This window comes from Neodiprion fabricii, chromosome 6 (assembly GCF_021155785.1).
Source record: "Neodiprion fabricii isolate iyNeoFabr1 chromosome 6, iyNeoFabr1.1, whole genome shotgun sequence".
In the NCBI taxonomy this organism is placed as follows: domain Eukaryota; kingdom Metazoa; phylum Arthropoda; class Insecta; order Hymenoptera; family Diprionidae; genus Neodiprion; species Neodiprion fabricii.
Window position 1 is genome coordinate 21951564 of NC_060244.1, and position 20366 is coordinate 21971929.

The window sequence follows — 20366 nt, forward strand, 5'->3', positions numbered from 1 at the left end:
AAGGCAGGTGAGCAGGCCAGCTCACAGAAAAATTCAAATCTCATCTGCGCTCACGTTTCTCCTTCTAGGTTCTCCGCTAGCAACTTTATCGAGTTCTTTTCTTACTTGTTTTTCTTCAGTTTAGCATCGAATCATGCAGGTTCCAGGTGGTCGCCGCAACGGCAAGGAGGAAATGTAAATTCTCTGTGCAACTTTGATAATAAAGAATTATTATGTATAAGATAATTGTGCGGATTAAAACGCGGCGGCGGGTACATATAATTCAACTTTTATGGAAAACCCATAAATGAATGTATGAGATTATGTATTGAAAAAAGTTAAAATAAAAGGTGGAGAAAAAAAGACTAGTATATATTATATCACGTAAAATAGAGCTGTTTTACAGGATACAGGCAGTCAGGATGCAAGGATGTACCAGAAGAAGTTATACATACGTACCTTTGCCTCATTCCCTTTCCTGGTGGAAATAATTGAATCATTTGATAATTTTTGTTTCTTCCTTGTCCCACGTTTCTTTCTCTCTCTCCCGTTTCTTCTTCATACAGAGAAATATACGTCTATGAGATGAACAGGAAGAAAGATTGAATTTCTAATCAGGTATCTTTCAATCGTCAATTTCTACGATGACAAAAGAATATAACGAGACTGCTTCGCAATGTCTCACATTACCTATGGGGAAAAATCTGGAAAAATTCAATTCTTTTTTGAAACCGTACAATCTTATGAAAAATCGTGAAGCGAATCACTATATCTAATAACAATGCTTCGCGGGAAAAAAGATGCATCGTTCACCTACGAAATCAACCGTGCAGTATCAGTTTGCAAAGCTCGGTCACCGTGAGCCAAATGTTACTTTTCTACTGTCTCGTCCACGTAGGTGAGGCGGAAAATGTGACCATAGGAGGAAAATTTGTAGACAAAGGATGGAGCGAATCTAGGCGGAAGGTATGTATGTACATGTCGTCTGTCACGGTGAATTTTCCATTTTCCAGTTACAGGTAAGCAAGGCACCTTATATACCTATTGCCGTAAGCTCGCCGTCAGCTTGCGGGAAGTAAGCTCTCAATATTATTAAATTTTCACCGTAATCCTGTAAAGGCGATGTTATTTATGTAACGTAAGCGAACAATTTTCTCCTACCCTGGAGCCAACCGATGACGAACAAGCGCGAAGGGAAGAACGAGAGCTTTCTCTCTTCATAGGCTAAATAAATAAATAAGCCCAGGAATATTTAATTCAAGTACTGCGGCGAGTCGTCGAGACGATGTCGCGGAGTGGGCAGCGAGGCATGACAAGAGTACAGTGCTCATCATATTCCAGGTTTTTCATCTCTTTCCACAATTTCTCGGTCTCTCTTATGATTAATGAAAGGTTTACGGTTTGACGGTAGTTGCAAAACTTATACGAACGAGATATATCGCATGTATGACACAAGAGGAGACACCAGGACTGATTGCGAGGCGAATGAAGAAACGGAGGGTCCTGCGGTCGAGGGATGCGTACGTCGCGTCGATCCGTTCGAAACGTGCCGGCGTTTCATCTCCGGTCACTTTATGTGGAATTGCCGTACGACTTGGGCTTGGCAAGTATTTTCGTTCGTGCCGTACACTTGGCCTTGAGCGCCCTTGGCACGACGCTGAAAGCGTCTTCCTTCAAATCCGTCTCGCGTCCGGGAGGCCTGGCGGCTGGTTTTGCGAGAATCAGGATCCTCGGTGTGGCTGTGAAAAGGGACCAAGAAGGAGACAATTTTCAATTCCGTTTCATACGCGAATCTCGCAGAATCAGTCGATACTCACGAACTGCCCTAATGGCGGCCGGAGAAACGGCGGTTGGATCTTTCGGGGGATACGCGTCTTTGGTTATCTTGCGAACCGCTATTTCCTTGATGCGTTCGCTTGCCTGGTATTTCAACGCGCCAGGTTTGACCGAGAAGGGATTCAGCTTCGCCCCTGAATCCTTGACCACCGGCTGGGCCAGGATATCCAGCCTATCCTTCATTTCTTCGATGCTCTTTTTCTCACCGCGATCCTTCACGCGGATGATTGGAAAAAGTAATTAGTTGTCACAGCATGCAAACCTGTACGCATACCCCATGACGCGTTTCGCACGCGACATGATGTATGTCACAATCTGTACGGGCAAACTGTTGAGTAAGTATTTATTTTTCCATTATAGTAAAACATCCCGAAGGTAGGACTCGGCCGCTTCGCGACTCGAGACCCGCAAGGGAAAAGCACATTGCGTGACGTAGAGAAATGAAATTTGGATCAACCTCGAGATAATCTAAAAGAAAACAGTATCCTGGTGACAGGGATAGAAATGTCTGCGGCGTGACGGGATATTGCATGTGTGTCTTGGCGGGGTGATGAGGAGAAGAAGAAGGAGGAGGAGGAGGAGGAGGAGGAGGAAGAGGACGACTAAAAGAAACAGGGTGAGGATGACGAAAGGAAAAGCTGAGCGACCTGACAGGAGAGAAATTAATCGAAGCTTCGTTAATTAACGAGGAAGGAAAAAGGAACAAGGAACCGGATAAAACGGGACCAGAAATCATTCGGGGTGTCAATACTTACGGGTGTCCAGGGTTCAGGAACAACTTTTGGCACTGCAATCCGCTCTAATGTTTGCTTGTGCTTTGCCCAATCCTCGGGCTTCGAAAGAGCCTTGTGAAGCCGCTTACGGAGCTTCGCCCTTGAGGAAGAAATTTTCAATGATTCTCACCCACGTCAGATACACGGCGAATTTCGTGCTTACGCTTTTGCCATCATTCGCTGCTCCGCCGCAAGACAGAGGATTCTGTACTTGAAGTAACGCGTCTTGGTGATCGCCTTGAGGATCGAGTCGATATTCCGTACCACTGTTTTGTTTTCAAAGAACTGTTTCCTCGTTATCAGGAGCATTCTGTTAAACATCATCACCGATTAAAGTTTCACTTACACCGACGAACGTTGCATGTTCATGGACATTTATCAACGATACCTTTTCTTAGGCAGTGACATCTCGACAATTCGCTTACTGGGCTTTGCATTCAAAGTTTTCGGATGGATTTTCGGATAGCTGGACCCGAGCTTCCTGAAACATCGATTAAATGCTTTTGTTGAATAACTGCGCGCATTGTGAACCCGAATAAATAGTCAACGAATGTAGACGTAGGTGCAATAGGAAATTTAAACGTAAATAATTTACGTGGGGTCGAATTTTTTGTTGACTACTCTTGGCTGCGACATGATTCTGAGTCTCTTTGAGGGGTGACATTTCAGGGCTGAACGATGCACGGAATACGGGTCTGCCTGAACACGAAGGAAAATGTGTGAAATTGAGCGATGTTTCTGAAAATTTCAATTTCATCTTACAATATAATGAATGTCAGTTTTATTCAGACGTCTCCACGCCGGTCTAGCAAGCATGGCCATGTGCTGCCTCCGTGAGAGATGGGCCAGAGCGTATTTCACCCTTTTTGATACCATAATGACGTTTTTAATTTTGAGTTATCGTCATCGACAGATAATTTGCATCGATTAATTTATACTAAATTGACGCGTTCCGCGTGGAGAAAAAATTCTGAAGTATTTCTATATCATTGCATTTCTAAACTGACGTTTACCCGTCAAAATTTTGCGAATCACGGAAGGCAGTGAAGTCGATAAATGAAGCCTGAAGGTTTCCAGACTGCATTTTGTTTCAAACGAAGCTCTGCAGACTTGATCAGCGCTTGCTGTGATGATAGTAATCAAGTTTTACCCGAGAAGCAGGTACGCCGTGTAAGTATACATGTGGGTTGAAAAAAGGATCAGCTGTAGGGTGAAATTGTTACCGATGAAGGGAAAGCGAGAATAAAGGAGAAAGAGCGGACCAGCGAAAGTGGAAACGTCGGTGGGAAAATTTTCGCTATCAGGTTTTGCGTCTGAATGCAGGAATTAGGGAGGGTGTGATCACCTTTGAAACATTACTCCGCTTGCCGAGAGTAATTTGGGCGATGTAACACGAGACTCGAGTCCATTGCGGTTGGAGATCGTCAAAGGTTTGTCGACGAATGGTTCATCAAGGTATACTTACACTTTTACGTCCTGCCTACTTTTCCACTTTCGGTCTAAGCTCCATTCCGTTACGTGGTAAAACCCAGTTTTGGGGATTACCGACGGACCGAATCCATCCCCCCAACTTCCCGTTTCCCGCTAATCCAGCTCTCTACTCGCAATCCAGGCAATGAAACGCGGCTTCAGAACAAAGAAAAAAAGAATAAATAAATAAACAAAGAAACTGTCCAGCCTGTTTTCCGTCAACAACGCATTCGTAGGGATTGTAGCTGTGATTCCATTGAAAACGAGTTTCTGGAATTAAGATCTTTTAGATGCGACATAAAGAATTTTTTTTGAAATTGACTATTTTCAAATATTCTATGACCGTATTATACGGAGGCAGAGTATCAATGGAAAATGACTGAACGAAGGAAGGACTTAATCATGGAAATTTGGTGTTCCTGATATCGTGATCACCCTGCAAACCCGTAGATATAGATGCTGCCCAGAAGAAGGTCGTGGAGCAATTTAAGCTGGAGCGAGAAACGGGATGTGGAAAGTGTCAAGCGGGAAGTGGAAACGCGCCAATAACAGTTAAGGCTCTACGTGAATCCTTGGCGGGAGAAAACCCCGACCATTGGACGCGACTTATGGTACCCAAAAGCACCTGTCTACCTGGAATCTCTAGAGTACCCCGAGCAGCGGGAGGATAAGAACTTTGCACGATTCTACTTTTCCAATCGCTCCCGATATTTACCGCCCTTTCTATAGTACAGCTTGTTAGTCGAAAGGCAGACCGCGTTGTCCGGTTTCAAAGAAATTATACAAGGAAAGACGGACAGAAATTGGCCGAAGACTGCAGCGAACGCTATAAAAATAAACACGAATTTTATCGTCACAGTTTCAGTGAGACATAGACGTATAAGATTCGATAGAACAGAAAAGCACAGCACAAGCTGCAGGGTCGGCGAGAAAAATAGCTTACGAGCCACGACTATGGAACGCTATCCGAGCGCTTGATTAAACCTATTTATTCAGGTCTTGTGCCGGCAAAGGACGCGGGATTAACTCATCGACAAACCCGTCAAAAATGATTGAACGGGCAACGATCGATTCTGCGTATAATGCAGCGACGCTCAGCTGGGTGTCGTTGAAAATATATCCACCAATCGAACGCACAAAAGCCCGGGCCCAAATAATTTTTGAATTTCATACTTAACTACGGGGGCTTGGAAGAAAATTTTAAACGATAAAGCAGCGCGTGCTCTGCTTGAGTTAGCCGCCTGTCAAAGAGTGGTAATTTTCACCACACGGTCGGTTCATTGAAAAAAACTATAAATGAAAAACTTTCCCGCATTCTCGAAACTGTAAAGTAAAAGCTTTGAATCTCCGGTACTTTTGAAATCAATTCTCGTATACCTGTATACACACTTATACATATATCTAACACGCAATTTAAACTCGACGAAAGGCGAAAGGAAAGCGGTGCCGTTGACATTTTATTTTCCCTGTCGTTTCAGTTGCAGCTAGCCGGCGAGAAGAAATCTTCGGCGTTACTGATGGATGGGCAGTGGATGGCCAACGTCGTTCGATCATTGTTCCGAGCAAGGATTTGCGGAGATCCGTTTTAGTTAGCCGATCCAGGAGCCGCAGGGTCCGCCGGGAGATCATTTAATGGGGAGGGGGGCTTAAAGTGACCGCGAGTACACCGCAGACCGGTGAAGATTCATTTTAATTCTCACCGAACCGGGCGACCGGAGGCAAAATGGCCTGCCGGACGTAAAGCAGCAGGCTAGTTCGAGGAGTGCGGTTGGTCCTGGTGTCTCTTTTTTGGGGGAACGGTTATATAGGTCAGTATAAACGGGGCGAGATTCGCAAGGAGCAGAATCGTGCATTAACTCTATTTGCCCAGGGAGCCGTCGGGGAATCCCTGGTCCAGATCCTCGGGCAAATCTATGGCCAGGATTACACGGCGGATCTGGTGATTCGGGGAGAGAACGCGCGGGTTCGCCACGGTTTTGCAAACACCCTTGACTGCGTCGGTCTGCCCAACTCCGCGAGGGGAGAAAAATATCCAACGATCCGACAGGAATCAACTCCCTTTGGTGCCTCGAATTCCGACCGGGGAATCCTTTCGCTAGCCGGATCTCAACGATGTGGCTCGTCCATATCTTTCCGGCATACCAGCGCCGAATCGGCGATCCCGTCACTGCAGGGTTCTGCAAATAGTGCGACTAAAAAATGATCGACCGTTTGTTCGCACGTGTTAAAGACGGAGAGAAAGAAAGGTGAAGAGTAGGTGTGAGAGAGATAGAGAGAGAGAGAGAGGTAGAGGGAGAAGCGAAGAGACACGCATATCCGTGAAGTATTGGACAAAATATGCGGAAGCGTGGATGTCGAAAGCTTTATACCTCCGCGGGCCATAAATCCAAAGCCACTTCACAAATCACGACGAAATTTTAGGGACAAAGGCTTATATTGTATGGATAGGGGCTACGACAAAGAAGATCGGAGAACGGAGAGAGACATGAATTTTTCAAAAAAAGACAAAAAAAAAGATGTGGGAGATCAAAAAGAGTAAAAGAGGTGAAATAATGAATTCAGAAAAGCGAGACACGGCACATACGTCTTATAGGTAGGTATATGTTATGTATATGTACAAGAGCTGTGAAAGAGTGAGCGGTAAAATCGCGTGAGGGCTGTCTAGGAAAGTGTGATCGTTTATCAAACGCAATTTGCCTATGCCAAGAAGGGAACGTGTCGAGACGACGTTTGCGGAGGCAGCAGCGACGACACGTCGAATAGTTGACGTGCCACGGAGGCGAAAAGGGGTGGAGAGCGGAGGAGTTTGGGGTGCGGTGAAAAATGAAGAAACAGGAAAGAGGGGGGGGGGGGGGGAGGAGAACGACGGAACGGGATGGCGGGGTATTCGTGGGAGAGGAATGAAGAATGCCTGAGAAGATACGAAATTGAATGCGGAATTTGATGGAATTACACGAGACGCCGGCAAAAATACGTTCGAAATTGGCCTCACTCTTGGATCCTTTTTTTCGTTGTGCCTTATATTATGTTTTTACTATCTTGTGTCTAATTTTCTTTCTCCTCTTTTTCACTGTGTCTTCACTCGGTTCAGACACTGGCAAAATAGGAGAAAAAAAAAAAGAATCTGGAAACATTATATTTATAAAGGTGTGAAGAAAAAAAAAAAAAAACCGCGAGGATATGAAAATTGGAATGAAAACACTGCAGAGGAAATCATTTGCTGCGCAGGGAAAAATTCACGGAAACGACCACGCGCGGTTTACGGTCTGGTTGGCCACTTTTCGAAGGGTTTTCATCACGTCTCGAATGTACGTTATTTACCAGCGAAAATAACCGAAGCCATAGGCGTCCGGTACTATTACAAACTGTCTATACACGGTGTAACGATTCGTGGAACGTGAGGCTTCCTCGAACAAAGCATATCCCTTTTCACGGCTTGTTTCACCAAAACTTTCGACGAATCTGTGAAAATAAACTACCTCGAGTGAGCGACAAACCATGTGGTTTGGAAATAATACCGGCTTTTAAACCCTCACCATGAATGAAGTCTGCCATCGTATATGTAGTGAAAAATCACCCCTTATACTTATCTCTTTTATCTGTTTCTAGTTTTGTGTTTTTCCCCTTATTCTCTCTCTCTCTCTCTCTCTCTCTCTCTCTCTCTCTCTCTCTCTCTCTCTCTCTCTCTCTCTCTCTCTCTCTCTCTCTCTCTCTCTCTCTCTCTCTCTCTCTCTCTCTCTCTCTCTCTCTCTCTCTCTCTCTCTCTCTCTCGGCTTTCACCTACGGCACTCGAGAATTTGTCTGAAGTTTGCTTAAAAATTTGATACGGACGGTTTGTCACGTGTCCGCTTTGGCGGCGCCTATAACGTATAAATAGCTGGCGTGTCCTGACCCAGGCCCTTATTTCGGTAATTTGGTGGAGAGCCCGAGAGTCCTGGACGAATTGACGGCACGTGTAGAAGCATGATTCTGTAGGTACACAGCCATGATTCTTGGTAGGTATGTACGATCGTTGCGAGACCGTACTAGAATCGAGGCGCGTAGATTCCGTTCTAATTGCAGGGTCGAGCCGAATATCTTGCGTGCGAAGCCAATCTGCGCTAATAGATACCGGTCCCCGCGGACGGCGAATCGTAACGGAGAAAACGCCTTTCCTAGCACGAAACGCGAAATGGGAATCCGGCAGGACCATTCAGCCGTTCTAATATGACTTAGATTTGAATCAGAGTTTCGGTCCTCTCTCCGAATGTTCAAAATCGTACTGGCGTTGGATTAATACGGGGTTAGGTTATTTTACGGTTCTCGGCTGATTACGCGGAGGTTGAAATTTGCCTGCCGAATGGTTTTGCCGGTGAGAAAATACTTATTCAAGTGCTGCAAATTGTGAATATGTCTATGTATATATATGTATACGTAATTATGTATACGTATATTCACATATCCGTGTGTGAGTTGGCGCATAGCGTAATGGTAATAATATGGAAATATTAAAGTGAGTGAAATGACCGCTTTCAAAAGCCGCGAGATTTTCCCTCAACGTATTATGGGTGTTTCCGCCTTTTGCACGATAACATAAAATTCTCGTTATTCAATTTCCTCGTGTCAACATTTTCTCGCTCACTCCAACGCCGCTGCAGTCTCTCGCGATCAATCGCTTATTCTGTACAATGTTACTTTCCATCGCTTGCAATAATGCAGCCATGTATAATACAGCGTCTTCGCGTAATGTTGTCTCAGTAGCGAATGCAACAATTTATGAGGGTTGGTTATGGCACGTGAGAGCTGGAAAATCCAGAGAAAATATAAATGCGGTAGCATTATTCTGATAATTTCTTGCGAAACTCCGATATTTAGACCATCTCTGCAAACAAAGATTTCAACATTCTCGAATTTATTTCATCGTCAGTTTTTTCATCTGCAAAATGAATACGTACATAAACCGGGAACTTCAATAGGAGACGCTATTTTCTGATATCTGCTTGAGAAGAATTAAAATTGTACCACGGTCAGAGAAGAGATGAAGGGTGACCAATGGCTTCAACTGTTTTCTCCATTTGTCAAATTTAACCCACCCCGGCACTCTTGATATGCGATGAAACTGAACAGGGTATCACGGTGAATCGACTCTGCAGTTTGAATGCGAAAAGCCAAAAAGGACCGAATGCCGCTTGCTGTAAAGGGAAGGGGTGCTGACTGAAATCAATAGTAACTTAGCCCCAGTTCGATTACGAATGCAGTCGCAGTAGCACCCCCAGAAGACGTTAAGATAATGCCTTTATATCTCCTGTTCGCCGGTCGTCCACGAGAAATACGATAATGTCCTCCCTTACGAGGCGCTTCACGTAGAACTCTGCGAATCTATGTGTTATACTCGCACGATATATCTATAAGTCAAGCTCTTGGTGTTTTTTTTTTTCTTATTTTTGTTATTTCTTTTTTTTCATACCATTTATTTATTTCCTTATTAAATCATTTTTCTTTTCGCTTCATCTCATTTTTCGACTCTCCTTCTATCGGTTCGTTACCCACTACGTTTCATTATCGGCTGCTTTTCATCAAATGAGTTTATTAGCTAATCACGTTTTTTTTTCACTTCTTTTTGTTTTCTTTTTACCCCTCAACGAGCGACCGGCTTGATTGCCTTCTTTTTTTCGATCTGACAAGCAGCTTCCGCGTTGGGTTATATAAAAATGCTGCTGCACGCCGGTATAACCCGATAGAATTTAAAGTGGCTGGATCGAAGAGGGGTGTATATGTATAGGTATGCAGGTATGTATGCATAATGTATAGGTGCGCGTGTGTAAGGTAACCCGGTACTTAATATATTACACCGTGTGGATTTTACCCTGCAGAATCGGCTATCCTTCGTCAGCACTCCGAGGAAACGGGGTTAAGGTTCGGAGGTTCGTTTGTTTGTCGTAACATTTAACACGCGCCTGTAGATCGTACCTCTTTCAACAAAAGCTCGCGGCTGACTAGGCGGATTAGTGTGTTTCACGCACTTTCACCGCGATTCAAACGCCCTGTGTGCAATAAGAATATCGATGGAGGAGCGAATAATCGAATTTGGTTTATCAGCCCAGCTCAGAGTCTCGCCTCGTGCCTGACGACTAACAGCTGGCACCGCGATTAGAACCTGCGAAATCCCCTTGTCGATTTATTTCTCTGCTTTTTAGGGGTTGATGTGGGAAATTTTTCATAAGATAGAATCCTATTGCGAAATCGGCATCGATAGAAATCTGGCGCAGATGTCGCCGCGTACGGTTCACTGCGTGACAAGAAATTCCATGGAACGACGACGAACATCCTTAACCGTGTTAGCATATCTTCGGTTCGCCTCCTGTGTACTTGAACGTTCCGCTATGCCACGCTATTTATGAGCCTTGCACCTGACATTTACCGACGCAGTCACCGACGACGACGACGACGACTCGCGACGCGACGGCTCGACATAAGTTAAGACGAAATCCGTTCCTGTGCCCTGTGGCTATGCGATTCCTCCCCCTCACCACCACCACTACCCCCTCCCCCTTCCTATATCGTTCTACGTCCCTCCCGTGACGGAATAAAATGTCACTCGTTCACGACTTTCATTGTTATTTTTATCACTCTTTATACGAGCGTAGGAAACGTTCGCCGTCAACTTTTCCTCCCCCTCTCTCTCTCTTTCTCTCTCTCTCACTCCCTCTCTATGCCGTCCTCTTTACTCCTTTCTCCCCTCCAAGCATTTCTTTTTATCTCTACTTCATAGGTACTACATAAATGTTTATTTCAATTGAATACAGTTCAAGGAGATACGGCGCGAGCAATTCTTTTCAACTAATTCACGTGCGGACCAATTCGATCGGAATCTTCGCGGAACTGTTTAGTCTCCCTCCTCGTTCTTCGGCGGATTTCGGCGTAAAATGGCGAGCAGGCTCCTTATTATTATCGCATCTAATGGTACAGTTGCTATGGTCGATAATACGACATATTATACGTATACGACGGGGATTAACCGGACGGAACGATGGGATATTGATTGTGAGGCTGGAATTGTACCGTAACGAATAGTCAAGGATATACACGTATGTGTATAATTGGAAAGTTTCAGAGTCTTGGCCGTGCAATAATACAGTATATAAGAGAGAAGACGTCTTCCGACGAAGGTGCGCACAGCGGAGGGGAAAAATAACAACTGAATCGAAATGAAAGAAAAATATTATTCGCCTGAATACTTATTATCATCTGTGTAATTCGATCTATTTTTCAAAAGTTAATATTTTCCAGCCTCAGGTACGGCGAATAGTTTAACCGCGTATTATCGCCTCACAGGCTGAAGCAAGAAGGTTTTTCCAGGGCGCCATTGCCCGCAGCCTCTAGCCGCAAGGTGAAAGAAAGACGAGACTGACACGGTGCGAGGATAATGTGTAATTACAGAGATAAAGCGAGTCCGCGAGTGAGGAGATTAATTATCATTAATATTAAAGTGGCTGTTTGCATCGCTCGCAGCATCTTGCGGCACAAAGCAGCGCCCCTCTATTCACATCTACATCAAACCAATCCCCCGCCTTAACGTCTCGAAATATAACGTGGGACTTCATTTGTTAGGGAGAAAAACAGTCCACTACTGCTGCCTTATTACAGCCTTCTCTCTGGGAAAAGATTGATGAAAACTATCTGTTTATTATACTTCTAAGTAGAGAGAAAAGCGGGAGAAAAATAAGAAGATGATTTGTGCAGCCATATCGTGTTCGTTCGTTACTTTCATTTGACTTGTTAAAAGGGTTGGTGTCACGGACAAACCGAGTCTAGACGTTTGCCGTCTTGTACTGAACAAATGAAAGACTAAATTTTCCAAAATGATAAAGTATTCTTGGAACGGTGAGCATAAAAATGATTCATAGAAAGATAACGGTATAATTGGACGTGGAACAAACCTGATTAATTTCAAACTCGATTGAAATTGAGCAAGAAATGTTTCCAATACATTTCACGTAGTATGAATCAAAAATTTGGCAGAAAATCAACATTTCTATTTCATCTCGACTCAGCGATTCTTTTCTCCACTTGAAAGCTCCTACCGCGGACAAAAAAATCTTGGGAAAAATTTACTGAAATGTGAAAATTTGAGACACTAAGAATTCATCCAGCAAACTCCGCTTGCGTATCGTGCTAATATAGTGTATCGTCACGGAAAAACCCCTTAAACCTATGAATTGATTTTCCTTTGTTCGATATAAAAATCACGGATGAATAGATGAGTATGTATCAAGTCTGAAATGGGTTTTTGGAATTATTGTACCGAGATAGTTTGAGCCCTGAAACCCGGGTTTCACGTTTGCCCGAACGAAGACCGCGGTGGCGATGGATGGCATAACTCAATTTCGACGGGCTAAATAACTCGCCGTTGTTTGTAACCCGACACGGCATACGCGTATATAATTAAGAGTAACCTCGACTCGCAAGGCACGCTGACATTTCCGCCAATTAAATACCTGGACTATCAATCGAGGGTAATATTACACCGACAGGAAGGAGGGTGGGCGGTAATAGATGGCGGACGGCATAGTTTCTCCGTTCAACCTAAGCCCAAACCTGCAAGCTCTGAACTTTACCTGTCACTGACTGAGATAAGGTTGAAGTTCGCAAGGTTGATGTGACGATGGATTTTTAGGAAAAACGTTATTTCGCGACTCTAGGACTGTCTGAAATTCAGTAAATTGTATTAAAATTAAAATTTTTTAATATGTGCGAAAGACTAATAATAATTCACAAATCTCATATTGTGTAATCGTAAACGGGTACTCGCCTTGTGAAGAGCGGTAAGAAAGGTAAGTAAATAAATGATCGTGCATGGAAAATGTGAAAAGTTGTGCACAAAACGTGTATAAATAATGGATTTTCCAGGATTCCAAATTCATTCTTGCGTAAATTAATCCTGAATAATTATTCGAGCATTTGTTTTCCCGCGATTCATGCGGTCGCAACAAACCTCGACGTCTTAAATTTATCATCTTCCCACGCAAACAAGGTGCAAAAAAATATATCTCTGGCGTGTATCATGGGCTGGATTTCGGTTGAAAATTATTTATTTACAAAGAAAACTAGAATTCGCTACAACAAATTAACGCTCGTGCAGAGACAGAATTCCTAAACACGATTTGCCTGAGATGAACGCAGAGTTTTTCTCTCTCGGTTGAGCTTTCGAAATAAAAGTTTTCACTCACAGTTGCCAAGTAATGTTGCCAAAACGATTAAAAGATAAAAAAAAAAAAGAAAACCGCATGGAGGCGATGCATACGGAAATTTAAAGTAAAATATAAGAATGACTTAATATGAAATTATAAAAGTTACAAGTATGTGAAAAGAATATATCAATCCATGGAACTTAACAGGCGATGCAGAATGTGGCTAACATTCAGAGGCGTTAGGCATCGAGGATGCGACACGTGCAGAGATTGCTCAAGTGTACACCTACGCGTGGGTGGTAAATAGAGGGTGGCAACCGTGCCCTGCAGCGTCAAAGGGGTAGAATTTTATCTTACCAGCAATAAAATCAACCGCATAAGTATATGAAAGGTGCTCTACACTCTGCACAAAGCTCCCATACTATGACATGCGTGCGTACGTGTATGTAACGAAAGGGGGAACTTTCTAAAATATTAAATTCACTGCAGAGTGATATTCAAATTACCTGTTTTTGCTAGGGGCGGCGCAGTGTTTTGCTGGAGTGCGTCGAGAAGGCGGTTGGTTGTGGGTTTCGCTCCGCTAGGTTGAGTTCTGGGATAAGTAGGGTTGGCTGGGTTTACCCAATATCACTATATCAACCCGAAATCCAAGAGCTGCAAGCTTGAACAGCTTAAATCACTTTGTAGGCTGCGTAATTTTTTCCTTTTTCTCTTCTTTATTTATTATAATACCTACTCATTTCTATTCAAAGCCCTTCACACTAACGCTTTATACGGCACATCATGGCTTGTTAAAAATGGCTGAAGCAGGGAAAACTATCGGGAGCGGTATATACATATGAATATAACGATACCGACTAGCTAACCTTTTTACTTTTTTTTTTTTTTTTTTATTTGCAATTTTATTTTGCCCTTCTCGACGTGGCCGGTCGGCAGTTATACGAGCTGCGAGCTTTTGTTGGCAGCAACATCGTTAAATTGGTTGGGTTTTTTTTTTATTTTTGCTCTTCGGGATTTGAATAAATTGGCTCCATGATGCAATTGGTAGGGAATTTAATCTGGACGACGTACTGTTTTGAAAATCAGGCTGCAGTTTAAAGCCGTGGAAACCAGAACAAGGCGGAAAAGAATAAAACGTAGAAAATTAAATCGCGGGATTTTCGATTGCTCGTGGAAGAAAACAGAACTCGACGTCGAACTTGTACAAATAAAAATACAAACCACAGGCGTTCACTACATGCATATAATGTATATTTCGCTATGATATTCACGCTGCATCAATTGTACAATTTTTAAAAATTTATAATACAATTTAATTCAATACTGTCGAGACTAATTATCAAAGCCTTTACAAGCAGCGCTTTTGAGAAATTTGGGCCGGGTAAATAAGCTGTGACATTGTAGCAATAAAATTTTTTTAATAAACACCAACTAAAGAGAAAATAACCGTGATTAAGCCAAAGAGACAGACGTTGCACGATTGAAAAGATAATCCGCTATTCTTTTACCATAATGGATATTACTGAAAGAATTACAGAGGGACGAAAATCGGCTCGACCATGCACCGTTCGATTTTTTGGGAATGGACGCGATACGGGGAATGATACACATATACCTATATTTATACATATATCATTCTACATACACACATCATTTCTGCAGCATATCCCCTCGAATAAGCTTCGATTATATTTTTTCGATCGAGTTCGTAGATTACGGGACGGTTTATTACCGGTGTCATGGGAATTCGAATCAACGATATTCCGTCGCCGACGGGTTCCCGTGTGATTCGTACCAACGCCACGGTCATTCCTTTTCCATTCGATATTCTAGTGCCGATATAAAGTTGACGACGACGTTCGTCTCCGACTTTTATTTCTATCGACGCATCTGCACTTCGATATTATATTGGGTATATCTTTGATTTCTATCCGCAAGGTCAAATGTTCAACGCGTTTCCATATAACATGTATGTATACGAAAAGCTTCGGTAACGTTCAAATAAATTTCCATTCCACGACACGTTTACCTGAGTTCTTCCGGTTGTCAGCATCCTCACGCAGTTTTGGTTCACGGTACGTAAAGTAACGTCCAAGTACGAAGCCAGAGACGGGCAAGATCTCTGTTCCAACTTTGAAAACCAAGCTTCGACCACTCTGTCGAAATCTAACTTATTGTCACCGTGCCAATTCCCAAACGACTGTCTCCTACTTCGAGCTTTCCAAGGTACATGAGCTTTTCCCCGCATACTCGACGTCCCTGCGCAACTTTTACCGGACGGTCCCTGTACGGCTCCTCGCATCGAGATCTTTGCACTTCTATCAACGGAGCATAATATATCCCATAGAATGGCTAGAGCGATTATTGTTTCTCCTCGCTTCCAAGAAAGAAAAATGAAAAATATTATCCTCAACGCCCAGCGAGCAAGCAACTTAGCCGCGGTAACCACATCATGTGCGATAAAATTTTTGGTACCTATAAACAACTGGAAAGGGTTCGGAAGAATTAAGAAATCTTCGCGAGGCATGCAAGGATTTAATTCGAAAGCTTTCGAAATATGGCTTCATAATCGAAATTTCAAATAATCAGAGTTCTGACTCCTCGAGAGGATAAAAATTGAATATCGATCGTCAGAAAATCTCACCCAAATCGAGTGAATTTTATTGACAACAATGGTTCACCAAACATCAACAACTTTTACTAACTTTCCGGCCTGGCATAGTCGTAATATCTGCGCAAGCAGCGACATCCGTTTAAAAATACAGAAATAAAAAATACTGGAAGTATGAAAAAAAACTGAGATACCGATACTTCATTTCGAAATATTTCTAAATGTATGGTTAAAATTCTAATATATTTTGTTTTTTGGCAATTGTCAATTCAATATCAGGATCTTTTTACTGGTAATCGATATCGGTGCGATGTTGTAAGATATAAAATTTAGCGAAGCCAACCACGTGATAGAAAAGTGTTCCGGTGAATTAGCAGTTTAGATAATCTTCTGAATTAAACTAAAGAGTACAGTAGTAGAATTTAATAAATTTTCAACACTTCTAAATCGATTTGAAATGAAGCATCTATTACAATTCAATATTTTGTTCATAACTCCAGTATTTTCTATTTTCGCATCAATTGAAAGAGCTCTTCAAAGGCTGACAAATATCTTAATTCAATAAATACCCGATGCACTCCCATCTCGTAATAAAATCGACGAACAGTATCGACTTTCGTCCATGCAACGAACCTCCTCAATGCTCTAAAAATGCGTCGTCTGTTTTCTCGCTACGGATAATACAAGTCATCAGAATCGATAGGACCGGATGGACGCAGAGATTCTGAAAGAAGATCATCGGAGCCTGTGAAAATCGGATAGGCTGGTACGCAGTCACGTGTACCGTAAGCAAGGTATCGTTAAATGGATTTATCCCGGTATCGCGTAACGGCGTGGAGACAAACGCTTCTCTCTCCTAGCGCTGCACGCGAAACTCGGGGGACAGCGAGCCATTAACGAATAAAGCCATCCCCGAGGGCAAACACCGGCTAGTGTCACGGGGGATTCCACGGCCAAGTGCGTGTTGTCGCTCAAACATTTGGCAGCAACCACTCACGCATATTTGTTTGGCGGAGGATTGATTTCGTTGATTAAGCCCGGGTGTGGGTCAGCACCGTATTGTATGCATATCCTGGCTGGCGATGACTCTGCCGCCTTGGCACCCCAGGATGGTTCGAGTCGATGGGGCGCGTACCGACAGTTGTAAGGGACGTGATTCCGCGTTCCCTCCAAAATCCCAGTCATTGTTCTCGTTGTTTTTCACGCCAAATTACCCTACGCTTGTACCAACAAAAGCTTCGTACTTCTCCAAACAATTACTTCGACTTTACAGAATGATTACGAAGAGTAAATATGTGACCTTATACCACGAAAAAAAAATATCTTCGATATGTATTATATACGTGATATCGGATGATCAACTACCGTGCAGCGATAAGGCTTCCGGTAATTCGCGTCGCGGATTTGCTTCCCACGTAACTCAGGTTCAAGAATTCTCAAACAAGTTACTCAAATCATTTTAACAAATTTCAATTTCAACCCTCCATTTTCGAATACGCCGTTCAATTCGGTTGAGGATTACATTCTTGATTGAAAAATTTCCATCAAATATCGCTTATTCCGACTGTCAACTTCCTGAAATTCATCATTCTCTAAGCGTCACCATGGTTTTTGCTGAATCCTACTACGGAAAACTGGAGTCGTATTATATATTTTCTGAACTTCTCGATCAATAATCGGAAACCTTGCATTTTACGAAGTTGGAAAATCAGCACTTTTTTAATTTCAAGAATATTTGCAAGGTGTTAATTTCTCTATTGCTATTTGAAGCGCAATATTTATCGTTAATCTTAATTTAATAATTTTTGTCGAGTTCTTTAGTCAAGCTTCGGATAAAAAAGTACCAAGCAAAAAGAAATGGCAACTTCTACTGCGCCAAAAATATCAATATATATATATAAAAATAAACCCAGAGACATGGAGAACATTGAATTCCACCTCATCAACGGATAATGAGATCCAAGACATTTTTCCAACCCCGCTTTTGAATGAAGCTTCAATCAGACGGGGTACATAAGTCAAAGTCTCAGGAATAATTCTTTCCTCAAACGTACTTATGTTGAATCAAACCCTCATAATCACGATGCCGAAAATTATTTCCCGGTGAAAACTTTTCACCAGCAAACGCTACAAAAAACAAATCATATATGCTCAACGAACCATCGATGGATCGTTTTTGATTCTCCGAAAGACCATTCAATTTCGTTTGCAAATTTCTGTAATATCACGTGCAATTTACCGTAGATACTATATACACACTGTAAGAGTTGCTGCAACTTTCTCGAATCACAGAATTATTAAAAATTTCAAGGTACATGGTGCAATTCCAGGAATTCGGGATGGGTCGATTTCCGCACGAATATTATAAAAGTAAAACCGAATGATGCACCTTAGGAATGCATCGAAACTGGGATATTTTTGAATAAAAATAGAGTATCAAATATTTGTCTGAATATCATCTCAGAAAATTCTATTCTTCGAATAAACTATGAGTTGCTCCAGAGAGCTCAACGATTTCCATGGAAATCCTGCGAAGTATATTACATATTACTTTTCGTAATATGAAGTAAAATAATTCTCACATCCAGTGTTAACGCCTCTGCGAGTATAAAATTAGCACTGATAACTATACTACAATACAACTAAGGTGCAGCTATCGGCAATAACAATAATAAACAAGAAACGAAGGTTGGGAATATCAAACCCGATGGTACAAAGGCGGACCGGTTGAAAAATCAAAACGTACCCACTTATTACAAGTGATTTGCATACATCGGGGGGATGAAAGGCCAACAATATTACTGAAAATGTCACATACACAGCATTGTTTTGCATTCGCACCACGTAGCGTTCCGACTCGGTTCAACGCACACACACTTGCATCAGCAACGCGATGATTGTTATGCTAATTTTCATATGCAATATTTCTGCGCAACGGTTGCCCTAGGTAGTAGGTACCAGTCACCGTATAACCAGGTTACAGATGCAACGGGTTCACTTCTATCTGGGAAAGCTCACGCGAACGAACGTTGATCAAGTGATGGTGGCGTGCATCTACCCGCCTACAGATCGTACGGACGAACCTTGTTCCACCTGCTGGGCCGTTCGATTCGTACGGTATATTTCCCTCGGGTAGCGGAAAACAATCGGCTAATCAGAGGAATCGAATTAGGGGCATCGTTTGATAGCTATTGCAGCGTATATGACGCGATAGCTCGGGTGGCTGGGATGCCCATAACATTACACGAATGAGTCTATACATATGTATGAAACATATAATACGAACGTAGCCTGTACAGTACCTTGGTATAGTACAATCATTTCGGTTCACGTTCCCTGGTGAACACTCAATGCCCCCAGAAATTGAATACAAAAGTATAATGCGCCACATGTGTATATATGTATATGGGTACTCTCCGCGTCCGTTGCGTCGTCGTCGTCGTCGAGAGTCATTGCCGTAATTCTCCGCCCGGCGAAAGTAATCGGGGCGATATTTCAACCGGTGAACATGGGGGGAGAAAACACAAACAAGAACAATAAAAAAAGAAAGAAAAATACTAGGTGAAAAAAAGGCCGAGAACAAACATTTTTTTTCACGATTTATAATGCGAAATTTTGGCCGAAGAAGTGAAAAACGATCGAGCACTCTTTTTTTATACGAATTATTCTGTGAAGCATTGGATGATCCATTAGCCTCGTATCAAGATCCCACGACCTATTACAATACCCAAGCGTGTAATGTATGGGTGCGGGTTAATACCGGAAGGGTATAATAATGAACCAATTTTACATCTGTTTTTGTGGAGAAAAAACATGGATGGCAAATTTTTTTTTTCCTTCATGTATTATTGGTTGACCATATGTTTTTTTTTTTCTTCCATTGCATTTTTCTCATCGTTCCTCTAACGATTGTAATTTGGCATTTAAAGCTTGTTCAGCCTCGTCAAAGTGGCCGTAAAACGAGTTTCGTTCAAAGGTGGACGCGTGCAGAAACCGACGACGATGACCACGGCATGAATTGGCAAATAAACGGAATAATTGCGAACACACGTTCTATCACCATGCGAGCACGTTTGCTGCTGGTTGGTACCTGTACACATGGCTATAATGCGAACATCTGTAAATCAATGTCGTGGACCATTCGTGCTGCCGGTGATGTTGATTTACCGGCAACCCTGTACAAATTGCTTCGACTCTTGTTTGTTCGGCGGTGAGTTTATACACACATATAAGTGCATACATGTGTATAATGTACAAGCTTCATATATCGGCATTACCGACAAATACACACGTGTGTAATATACACAGGCGTATTAAAACTGCTTTCCACGTTTTTCCGTAATTTCGAAAAAATGCGTTACGCGATTCTTTGCGTCACGCGGACGCGACGAGCGTCTCTGAACATGTTTGTTTTCTTTTCTGGAAAAGAGACGAACGGCTTAATCGTGAAATGGTGCAGCGAAAGAGGTCTTATGCATGACCGGTCGTATCTCAAAACGGCCCGAGGGGAACGTAGCGGGTTTCCCG

At 42.7% G+C, this 20366-nt stretch overlaps 1 protein-coding gene across 1 annotated transcript; it reads right to left on the reverse strand.

The window, feature by feature from the left end:
* Positions 1 to 350: 350 nt before the first annotated feature.
* On the reverse strand, positions 351 to 3464 carry LOC124184327. Its single transcript, XM_046573901.1, has 7 exons — positions 3351 to 3464; positions 3184 to 3287; positions 2977 to 3069; positions 2752 to 2898; positions 2571 to 2688; positions 1797 to 2028; positions 351 to 1718 (listed from the first exon to the last, which is right to left on the reverse strand). Exons 1-7 carry the CDS (start codon positions 3462 to 3464, stop codon positions 1552 to 1554), a joined length of 975 nt encoding a protein of 324 aa, XP_046429857.1. The 3' UTR covers positions 351 to 1551.
* Positions 3465 to 20366: the final 16902 nt, after the last annotated feature.

Excerpts from the sequence above, each read along its gene's own strand:
- LOC124184327 (XM_046573901.1), bottom strand. The coding sequence starts at position 3,464 with ATGGTATCAAAAAGGGTGAAATACGCTCTGGCCCATCTCTCACGGAGG. Across the intron at positions 3,070-3,183 it reads AACAAAAAATTCGACCCCAC|GAAGCTCGGGTCCAGCTATC; the intron begins GTAAATTATTTA and ends TCGATGTTTCAG. Across the intron at positions 2,899-2,976 it reads ATGTCACTGCCTAAGAAAAG|AATGCTCCTGATAACGAGGA; the intron begins GTATCGTTGATA and ends GATGTTTAACAG.